The sequence below is a fragment of the Cryptomeria japonica genome, chromosome 4, assembly GCF_030272615.1.
Source record: "Cryptomeria japonica chromosome 4, Sugi_1.0, whole genome shotgun sequence".
In the NCBI taxonomy this organism is placed as follows: domain Eukaryota; kingdom Viridiplantae; phylum Streptophyta; class Pinopsida; order Cupressales; family Cupressaceae; genus Cryptomeria; species Cryptomeria japonica.
Window position 1 is genome coordinate 138,235,391 of NC_081408.1, and position 11,755 is coordinate 138,247,145.

At 35.6% G+C, this 11,755-nt stretch overlaps 2 protein-coding genes across 2 annotated transcripts; both read right to left on the reverse strand.

The window, feature by feature from the left end:
- Nucleotides 1–675: 675 nt before the first annotated feature.
- LOC131874945 (putative disease resistance protein At5g47280) lies at nucleotides 676–1,497 on the reverse strand. The gene is made up of 3 exons (XM_059218911.1): nucleotides 1,410–1,497; nucleotides 1,070–1,289; nucleotides 676–928 (listed from the first exon to the last, which is right to left on the reverse strand). The coding sequence occupies exons 1-3, from the start codon at nucleotides 1,495–1,497 to the stop codon at nucleotides 676–678; spliced, it is 561 nt and encodes a 186-aa protein (XP_059074894.1).
- A 42-nt stretch (nucleotides 1,498–1,539) lies between these two features.
- Nucleotides 1,540–2,871, reverse strand: LOC131046659 (disease resistance protein ADR1-like). Its single transcript, XM_057980443.2, has 4 exons — nucleotides 2,811–2,871; nucleotides 2,301–2,707; nucleotides 1,703–2,058; nucleotides 1,540–1,621 (listed from the first exon to the last, which is right to left on the reverse strand). The coding sequence occupies exons 1-4, from the start codon at nucleotides 2,869–2,871 to the stop codon at nucleotides 1,540–1,542; spliced, it is 906 nt and encodes a 301-aa protein (XP_057836426.2).
- Nucleotides 2,872–11,755: the final 8,884 nt, after the last annotated feature.

Below are 11,755 nucleotides of genomic sequence, written 5' to 3' on the forward strand. Positions count from 1 at the left end.
CTTTCTAGCCCCATCTCAAGCTCTCTTGCACGCTTACCCTATTGCAAACATAAGGTGAGCCTATTTCTAATAAAATTTGATTATCTTCTCAATTCAAAGGTTTCATTTGAGTTATGATTGAGTCCTTGTAAGTGGATGCATAGTTTATTTTAAGCTATCACCTCTCAATTAAGTCCTTTGTCGCACAAACAACATCATGACCACAAATTGACCTCATGAACTACACAAATATATCCAAAAAATAGACCAAATTTTCCCCAATTAACCTTCCACACCTCTTCAGCATACCCATTGCACACCAAAGTGCAATTGCAAGTTTATATTATTTTATTAAAATAAGAGTTGTAGTCAAATTACATAAATATAATTGTTATTTTTTATCTTAAAAATATATATATTTTTTAATTATATTTTATTATGTTCTTTATTATTTAATTGTTTTAATGTTTGGTCGAGACTACGACTACAGTACAAACCTTGTTTTTATTAGACGTCATTTTTGCTGTCCAATCAGTCTAGGGTAATTGCATTTGAAGTTAAATCCAAGTGACTTTGTTTAATCTCAATTAGTTATATATAATAAAAAAAAATGATATATTTTTATCAATTAAAATATAACTTTTCGAGTGAATGTCAATATTTAATAGAAAAATTTGCAACGACATGGAATTTATGCTACAGAGGATTGCCTTCTGGATTGCAAAAAGTTTCACCTAAACTTGCTTTATCTAGAAATTCCAGCAGCTCAAGTTTTCCAATTGATGCCGGAAGCTCTTTCAGGCCTAGTAATGCTAATAATCTTAACATCCTTAGAAAACTCATATTTCCGATATTATATGGCAACTTTTCAACCAGATGGCAGTTGGTAAAAGACCAGCTCTGAGAAGAGGGCATGTGACACATTGCAAGGGGCAATTCCTCCAAGTCACTGCAATGGTCCAAGTTAAACTCTTGCAGGTTGGTGTCATTGAATGTGGACATTTTAACAAATCCTTCACATAAGCTTAGAAAAAGTTTGTCTAAGTTTTGGATAACTTTGCCCTATTTGGGAATAGTGGGTGCAACCAACCTCTCCAAGCGAACACTTCTGAGTTGAGTGAGTGAAGATAAGGCATCTAGACCTTTTATTGTGGCCCTCTCTGAACCCAAATTACATACTATCAAAACTTTGAGTTTTTTCATAGTTTTCAAAAATGGAGGAAGAAAATATTCGCTTGCAGAAAAGTGTAACACCAGAGCCTCTGTTTCCGAAAGATTCATCGCATACCAGTCATTCTCAGCCATAGAACCTGCATAAGGAAAATCACATATGCAATTGAATTAGAACATAAGAAATCTTAATATTTGTTAATAGTTCACATAGCCTGCAAATTTTGTCACTAAATAAGTATTTGGGCGAAATATCCCACCTGTGTGAATAGACACAATTTGAGCATTGACCTGTCTATCTCTAAGAAACTCCCATTCTTCTGATAGGAAATGCTCCTTGCTGGCCATGAGTAACCTCTTTCTGTGGGTAATACTGTCTTGGCATCCCAACTACAAGGCTAAGTCTCGCAGCACATCATGCTGCGAAAAGGACAGCTCAGGGGCACATCTATACGAGATTGTTGCTTGAGTTCTGATAATTGCAACAACCAAGTCAGTCCAATGTTTGAAAAAATGAGAACATGGAAATTTATATGCAAGGAAAGACATTTACCCTTGATTGTTTGATAGATTCAGAAGATTTCTTCTTGCAAGTCCCAGTAACATAATATAGGCATCCTGCCACTCCATCTTCCGAACATAAACCCAAATGTCCAGCAGTGCATCAGCACAAATTTTCTTTTCCTCTGGAAATAACCCCAAATCTAAGAAACATTCCCTCCCAACATCATCCAAGCAATCAATACTGGTTTCCAAGCATCTAAAAACCCCTTCGCTGTGATATGAGGATAGTGATTCTCCCAGGGAAAGTATTTTCTTTGCATTCTCCCAGGCCACATGCGGTTCCTCGTACAAAGAACTTCCTACTACTTTAAGAGCAAGAGGTAAACCCTTGCATTCTTCTTGCACCTGTCAATCACAACAGTGATATTTTTATTAATTATATTATGCAATTTGAATTATAACTTTGTACATTGAGTACTTTCAACTTCAGAGTACTTTAAGCACCAGAACAATGAGAACACCCAATAATTGCAATATACCAGAGCAAAACCCCAAATGACCTCATCATTTCCTTTCACTTTTGTTCTTCTTATTTGATTTGATAAGAAGCTTTGGGTTTATTCATATTTGGTAAGAAAATACTATACCTCTATGACTAGATTTGCATCTGCCGTACTTGGAATTGATGTCTGTCCAAATGCTGACAAGCAGAAAAGTGAGAGAGCATCCTCTTTGTTCAACAATGGCAATTGAAATAGCCGAGTATAGGGGTTTCTGGGGATGATAGAACCGTCTCTGGTTGTGACAAGGGTTTTGTACCCGCGAGCCTCAAATAGTAATTTCTCCAAATTAGCTCTGGACCAAACATCATCTAACACCACCAGCGTTGGCTTGGATTGCTTTAAAAGCCGTTGTTGAAGCTGTATATGTGCATCTTCCACATTCTGAAACTCAGGTACATTCCTCCTAAAGATCTTCTCCCATATTGTCTCTAAAATTCCCTTCAGATTTGGGGATTGTGAAACAGTGATGAAAACTATATTTCTGAAACAACCTGATGTCCACAAAAACAATTGTGTTATTAGTAAGCTGCAAAAGAACAACAAAATCCTTAAGCTGGGAAAACCATCAAAAAAATGATGGATTAAAAATGTCACCTTTGATATTGGGATCATCACATAAAGTCAATGCCAAACTCGTTTTTCCACCACTGCCCATACAATGCACACCAACAATGGAGGCGTCGCTCTGGAACAAAAGCTCCTTCAAATCCCCTATGGACTTCCCCAACCCAACATAAAACATAGATTTCACAGGCAAAGTATTATGAAAAGAATATTGGCATGCCTCTCCCTTTCCAGTTCTAGAGCACACCGCCTTGAAATTGAAGATATCCATTTTCTATTGCTCAAACGAAATTGTTATATAGATTTCACAAACTGTCTGCCTTTAGTGTTTCTACCTTGTATGCCCTAAGTATACCCGATTCTTCTCAAACCAATGCTAAATATGTGGTTTTTACTCTATGTTTTGACTTCTTGACCTTTGCCCAGTCCAAAAGGATTGCACTAGGGCATTAGGCATCATAGGCCAATCCAAATAGGCCTAAATACAAACCCTCTAACCCTTGGAAAATGTTGATGGAGAAACAAAAATTGATGTCGGTCTTTTTTGTAATTTTCAACACATGTTTCATTAAGATAGGTATAAAAACAATCCTTATGCCCTCATTTGAAATAACTCTCAATTCCAATTCCTCAAGAATAATTCAATTCCAATCAAGCAAACAATCAAGCATCATTAAGGCAATGAAGGAGAGGTCAAGTATTCAAACTTTTAAGCTTTCAAGACAACATCCATGATAAAAATTTATGTGAAGACATGCATGAGCCCTACACAGCAACATCGACCTTTATATGAATACTTCGAGGAAAAGGAGATCTATAAAGGAAGGTATTATGATTCAAATTGAGCATTTATTTCTAGATCTAACCTTTAACCTGCAAGGGTAAGCCCTCTTTTCTATTTCATTCATCATTATAGAGTTAGTTCCAAATCCAAGGTTTGACCTAGACAAATCCCTATCAACCCAACAACATATTTTCCTCTCTTGTGTACATGCAAGTTGCAAGTTCATCAGAGAACAAATATAGATCCAAAAAGTGTAGACTAAGACAAAAAGAACTAGAGTTTGAAGAAGTGAAAAACCCTTGACAATGGCAATCATTCATTGAATAGTGTTAAAAAAAAATTGAAACTTTAGGAGAATATTAAGAGTAACTTTCTGATCCTAAATCTATTATCAATATCTGCATCTAACACCTATAGGACTAAGTCACCTAGCCCCATAGTTAATTATTGACCATTTTGGGCTCAAATTTAGGCATTGGTTCATCTCTGACTCTCATTTCCAAATCTATTCTCAATGTCTACATATTTGATATGTACCTATATCATCTCCTTCCCTTGAGTTGAAGTGTATGTACCTATATCATCTCCTTCCTCTAAGCCTTCTTCTCTTTCTCCATCTTCTTTTTCTTCTTCATCCTCTTCTTAATGTTATTTCTCCTCCTCTTCCTTTTGTTCTTTATTTTGTTCTTCCTCTTTTGTCTTATATTGATTTCCATCCTCTTGTTCTTATTCTTCATCTTTAGGATCTCATATAACTAAAAAATCTTGTTCTAGTTTCTCTAGAAAATAAATATATTGTCTAACTTCACCTCTTGCACACAAGTAAAAATATAATTTCCATGCTAGAGATTTACCATGAGCTATTATATATATTTGTACCACCATTGTAATGCATCTCAATTTTTGTCAAAATTAGGAACTTCCAATGAAACTAGGGTTTAAGAAAAAATACACTCAATAGATAACCTTTCTATCAAATTCAATTAACCCATCTTTGATATGACCAATACACAATGTGGCTGGCTTCAAATTTTAAAATAAAATTAATAGACCCAAGATGATTTTTGATGAGATTTTCAAAAATGTACAAAATTATAAAAAAAAATCCTTGATTTATAATCTAGAAGGTAAACTTATGAAAAATCATAAAATTACAATAACTCACAACATATTTATGATAGAGACTAGTTTTTGGACTATAGCTTCCCTATATGATCCCCAAACATCAATGAAAAATTATAATAAATTAAAAGACTAGGTTTTTGTGCACCTTTGCCAAAATCATAGCTCTAATACCACTTGTTATGAACTAACTTGCATAAGAGAATATAATATGAAATATGCTACAAATACTTGATAATAATATGCCACATGGTAGGGGTCTGACAATAGTCTTCAACAAGAATGCAATACTTAGTATAATGATAATAACCAACCTTTTCCTCTTATATATATCATAATTATGTCAATGAAATCACTCTGGTTGACTTAGATAATAGTATATATTCTTTAGGATTACATAAATAATTAAATAAAAATATAATAATGATAATATAACTTAATTAAGAGTTAAGGTACGCACAAGCTGACTACTGTTAACACAATACACACTATAGGGTTAGGGACATATCAATTTTAGATTAAATCTATAGAAAAAATTATACCCTTATATTATGAATTAGGAACAAATTTTCCTTAATCTAAGCATGGTTTGCAGATTGCATGTTAACTTAAGTAAAAATGATTTATTTTAATGGCATTAGAACCACGTTATACTGAGCATATTTTAATGTTGTGAGTTGATACCTTTGAATCCACCAAGCTAGGTTGTTTAGCTACTTATAGAGATCCTTGGAATGGAGGATAGACCCCTAGTGTAGTGTAAATACACCAAATCCTCTTCCTAATTGTCAATTGGCAAAATTAACCCTATGAGATTGAGGATGGACCTTTGATGTAATATGAGATACATTGAATCCCCTTCCCAGTTCCCCATTGGTGTACTATGTAATGCACTAATATTCCTTTCCTATTTGAGATGCATTGTAGGTGATTTTTAGTTAGGCCTTGTGTATGAGCTAATCACTATTATACTATTGATGTGTGTATAAGCCACTCACTATGTATTTTTTATGTATGTTGGAGCTAGTCACTATATAATGTGATGTATGTTAGAACTACTCACTGTATATATGTGATGTATGTTAGAGCTAGTCTCCAAGTGTGCATATTTGATGTATTCTCAAGTCAATCATAATGAGAATTTAAAGATTATGAAATGATATGACCTCTATGTATTTATTAAATTTGTACACTACTAATTAATAATGTTTAGTATGGCACTAACACTTGATAAAAAATAATTATCATTATGGTATGATTAGACTAAATTTAATAGCTTATGCTTAATGAATATTCATGGTTTAAAGTGATATTAGAGATCTCATATATAAGAGGAGAGAATGAAGTCTCTTTAATATTAATGTGCAAATTATGAAGCATTTGATTTCTCAAGGAGATATCATGTAGGTAGGATCATCATGAATGAACCCATCAAGGTTTAGGTCTAGGTCTAGTGATGACCCTAATCTTGAGAGTTTGCCACTTCCACGCATAAGCATAAAAATCACGATGTTGAGTTGACAATACCAAGGTGAATGGAAAAGTTATGATGTCAACACTTCTAAGCTAAAGGGAGAAAACTTGGTCGATTGAATTGATAATTGTTGCTAATCGAATTAAGAAATATTATGACTGAAATAAGAATTTTACATAGAGTCCAAAAGGCTCGAAAACTATGAGAAGAGTAATAGATTTGGCCGCATTGTGGCTTTGTTGTACAATTTTTTGAATTCACTCATTGCTCAGTCAAGAAAGTCATTTACCTTTTTCAATTTATTACGTGATGGAAAGTATTTATTGTTCATTTTAATAGATGAAACATTGTTTCCACCATGAACGATTGTTTCTAAGGGTACCATAATGTTTATGCGTGTTGGGAAAGGATTGATAATTTTTATTCCTTTTTTACATCATTTTCTTTGAACTTGTTTCATTTTTTCTTACATTTTCCTTAGATTATTTCTTTTTTCCTATGTTTTTTTCTCACATTGTCCTTAAATTATTTCTTTTTCCCTACGTTTTCCCTTCTTACGTGACGTTTTTATAATTTTGGTAATTAATTATTTTTTAATATATTTTTTTAACTTAAAAAACTTTAACATATATGTTCTTCAAGGTTGTCTAATACCTTTTTGTTTTATATACAATTATTTTATTTAAAAAAAATAAATTTCTATATTCAATTTTTTTAATGTTTAATTTATATTTTTTTTGTATTTTTTAATGTCATTGATATTTTTTTGGGTGTTTTTATTTTATTACTTTTTTCTCCTTGTGTTCCATTTCTTGTTTGAAACTTCGAAAGATATTCTAACTTGAGAACTTTGTGTGAATAGACAATTTGACATTATTTAAAATCAAATTTCTACCTATAAGTGATGGAAATATTTGTGCAAATTCATTTTTCACCATTAGCAATACTCCAATTTTGTGCGGGCTTGGAATTTTCTTTTGTTAGACATCATTTTAACTGTCTTGTCCAATCAATATAGTGCAGTTGCATTTGAAGTTAAATCCACGTGACTTTGTTTAATCGTCAATTAGTTATGCTATATTTTTATCAATTAATATATAGCTTTTCAAATGGTTGTGAATATTTAATACTAAAATTTACAATGGCCATGGAATTAAAGAAGAGGACTGCCTTCTGGATTGCAAAAAGTTTCACCTGAACTTTCTTTATCATATTTCCCTTGAGAAACTCCTATCCATGACATCCTTGTCATTTTCTTGATCTTATCTTTTTATCATTTGTCAAAAAATTCCGTCACCTTTGTCCACTCACAACAAGGTTTAACCACCATCCTACAACTATAAATAAAGTTATCTAAAGTTGTAAGAGATATCTAATGCATATCTTATATATCAAGAGAACTCTACAAAGTCTTATATCTATATTTGTAATAATAGCAATAAATCTTGTTGGGTTTTGTTGGTAACCAAGGGAAATCAATAGGGGCAGATAAATGCCCTGAAGCTTAGCTCTACTATAGGTAGGGAATCAAGAAGCCCATTGAGTCAATTGTGAGGCCAAATGATGAAATGATGTGACAAGTATTACAAAATCAAGTTAATTAGTTTTAAAAATTATAATAAGGAAAGGAATCTATATCATTATATTATATTTTAATTGAATAATCATTTTAAAAATATATGTTAAATTAGAGAGAAAAAAATAAATATATGACAAAATGAATATAAATGGATTATGGATGAAATTATGAATTGAATTGAAAATATATTCAATTTGAAGGTAAATGTCACCTTTTCAGAGTATTCTCTCTCTCTCTCTCTCTCTCTCTCTCTCTCTCTCTCTCTCTCTCTCTCTCTCTCTCTCTCTCTCTCTCTCTCTCTCTCTCTCTCTCTCTCTCTGTCTCTCTCTCTCTCTCTCTGGTGCAGGAGCACCCTTCCAAGCTCTCCCTCCTTCTTGTTTTGTTGGTATTATGCTTCTCATGAAGCCATTGTAAATGAAATAATGAGCCAAGTGCTCATAGGTCCTAGTTAGGGTCCTAGTGGAGATCTTAGGGGTCATAAGTCAAGATTGAGATTTTCTTGAAAAGGGAGGGTATGTGTGTCTTTGTGGTGTTTATGGGTCCTTCATAGCATGGTGGTGTCCTTAGGTTGGCCCATTGTGGGTTTAGGAGTCATGAAAAGAAACATTGGGAAAGTTGCTCAAAAGTTGCAAAAGTTGCATGACAACTTTTAAAAGTTGCATGACAACTTTTAAAAGTTGCATGACAACTTTTAAAAGTTGTCAAGCAACTTTTCCACCAGGAGGCCAAAATCCTTAGTTTGGCATAGACAAACCTAATATGGGCACATAGACCGAGGAAAAGGTGGTATAAGTATTTTCAAACCCTAAATGCATGGGTTGGATGTCAGAGATTGTACGGCCCAAGCAAGAAGAGCTTGACTGTGGCTGTTTGTTGGTTACCAGTCAGATTGAATGAAGTTACCGGGCAAGTAAATGGATTTAACTGCATGCAAAACTATGTGAAATGTCTTCTATGGTGTAAATACTTTCATTATGAGTGATTATTTTAGGTTTTTGTTCACCGGTTGAGTGTGTTTGTAAATAGTTTGTAATTTGCAGTCTCACTATCCAGTTTTGGACTGGTTGTGCAAATGAAGTCATAACTCCATTCCCCATTGTGGAATCACCATGAAACCATGGGGAATGGAATTTAAGACCTTGTACTATAGTCCCATGCAAGCAGGGCCCTTAAAAATGCAGGAAGGACAAGCAAAGACCCACTCCTAGGTGAGACTAGACAGTGCCCGGTTAGGAGAGGTCAAATTGCAGAGGTCTTGGAGAGCAAGGTTGTTTAGTGGAGAGTGCATCCTTTGGAGGAAGTGTAGAGGAGTGAGTGAAGAATAATTGGTGTGAAGGATGAGCCTCCACCAATCCAAACAAGGTGGCTAAAATTCAAAACACTCACTGTGACCCAGGCAGACCCTAAAAACCCTCACAAAAACCCTTGAAAACCTTAAAATCCACCTAGGACAGTGTACGGACACTTGGAGGCCTAAAACCTAGAAAATCCTTGATTCCTTGCTAAATTAATGGTATTCCTTTTTGGGAGATTGGGTTGTTTGTGCATCGTTTGAGAGAGGGAGCTCTAAAAGACCGATTAGGAGGCCTAATTGGTCCTAATCCTTGTAGCCCTATTTGAAGGCAAAAAAACAAAATAGTGAAATCAGTAAGGGTTCGAAGGCTTGAAACCTCTTAGGGGATCATGACTGGGTGAAAATACCATGAAATAGACCTAATACAACCTTGCTAAGACCTTGGAAGGTGTGGAACAAGCCTAGCCCTTATTAGCCATAGTAAGGGGCTTTGAGTCTCATGAGTAGGTGAGACCTTAGGAGAAGTATTGCAACTCATTGGTGGGTGGATTGGGCATGGTCAGGGGATTCCTCAAGTAAAGGGAAGTCCTAGAGACCCTAGGGTGTGTAGAGAACACCAGGTGATCCAAGGAAAGGATCCAAGAGCATAGACTAGGCTAGTCTATCCCTAACCCCATCCCATCACTCTCTCTCTCTCCCTTTTCCACCCTCTCTCTCCCTCTCTCTCCCTCTCCACCCTCTCCCTCCATCCCTCTCTCTCTCCCTCTCCCCCTCTCCCTCCTCACTCTTTCCCTCCCCCTACCCCCTTTATCTCCCTTACTTTATATTGTTGTATTGCAATTAGGTCTGTCATGTAGTGGTCACCATTTGGATGAACAGTAGACCTAATAATCCCAAGGTCCACAACTTGAGCAACAAAGGCTATTCTTTCCTTGATGTTCTTATCATTTGAATCAATGTACAAAACCCATTGTGCATCATCCCTCAACCACACTCCTATCGTTGGGCTTTGGGAAATCTTTTGTAATGCACATTTTTTCTTTCTATTTTGTTCCCCTGCAATTCTCAGAATACTAAGAGCCACACGATAGAGTTATTTCCAAGCTGACAATCTAGCTAATAGTCTCAAATAAATATTCTCACATTTTGCAGTCATGTCAAATAAATAAGAGTTATTTAAAAGATTTGTGTATAGATATTTTAGTAATGATAATTAAAATTTAATGTCTCTCTCTCCCTCTCTCCCTTTTCCATCCTCTCTTTCACTCTCCCTCTCTCCCTTTTCCATTCTCTCTCTCTCTCTCTCTCTCTCTCTCTCTCTCTCTCTCTCTCTCTCTCTCTCTCTCTCTCTCTTCCATTCTCTCTCTCCCTCCCTCCCTTTTCCACCCTCTCCCTCCCTTTTCCATTCTCTCTCTCCCTACCTCTCCCTCCATCCCTCTCCTTCTCCCTTTCTCTATCTCCCTCTCTCCCACTCTCTCTCACTCTCTCTCTCACTCTCTCCCTCTCTCCCTTTCTCGGTCCCTCTCCCTCCGTCCCTTTTCCACCCTCTCCCTCTCTCCCTTTTCTATTCTCTCTCTCTCCCTCCCTCTCCCTCTGTCTCCCTCTCCCTCTCACCCTCCCTCTCTCTCCCTCTCCCCCTCTCCATCCCACTCCCTCCCCCTCTCCCTCTCCCTGCCTCTCTCCCTCTCCCTCCCTCCCTTTTCCTTCACATTTTATTTACTACAAAAAGTGTGTTCGAGGTACTAGGACTATTAGTTCATTGGTTTGCTAAACATTTTAAAGGCCTGACAGCACATATGGGGTCTTTATATGTTAAAAGCCCATACGAGGTACCAAGAATATTAACGTTAGTCTACAAACATTTTTAGTGCCTAACAGCATGTATGCGGTACTGGACATTTTTAGAATTTTATTGAGGCTAGACATGGTAAGGGAGAGCACGATGGTGCAGAAGCATGAGTAAAAAGAGTCCTATCTAGAGAATAAATGAAGTATGAAGGTAGTGATGAGTTGATAGATGTAGAAATAATTGTGCGATGGTGTAACTCTACGATGGGTCCAGGTAATCTAGGTACATGAATGGTTCATAGATCTTTTTGGTTGATCACTAAATCTAACATTGAAAACTATCTATATTGTTGTACAGTTGCAGGATCGAGTGACATGCACTCATTTATGAGTTTAAATGCAAGTTCCCTAGTAATTTATATGAGACAGATGGTATGGCTTTTCTCTTCGTACATGTATTTTTGTGGGAATAATTTGATTCCAAAGAGTGGGTTGACAAATGGTCTTGTAGACCATTGGTTCCCATTGATACATATCAGATTCCCAAAGTACTACATTTGAGCCAGATGGAGACATCAATGGATTTTGACCATGTATCCAACCTAGTGGATTCAGGTGATTTTTTGAGTTAATTTTTTTTGCAAGTATTCTTTTTGGTTCATTTTGTTGTACATCACACTTTATTTTTGGTATTAATTATCACTTTATAAAATGCAGGTCATTTGTATTTAGTTGTTGTAGAAGAGAACAATGAAGAAGGAACGGATTAATTTGTGTGTTGCTGTGTTGAGCCTAAAAGAAAATTGACAATCACAATCGTTGATGGAGAGGGTATTGAGTACCCAATAGGGTTTGTTGTCGTGACATGAACATGGCTTAGGAGATACCCTATCAATAATTTTGATGTTTGGTTGTTCGAGGACTTTGAAATACA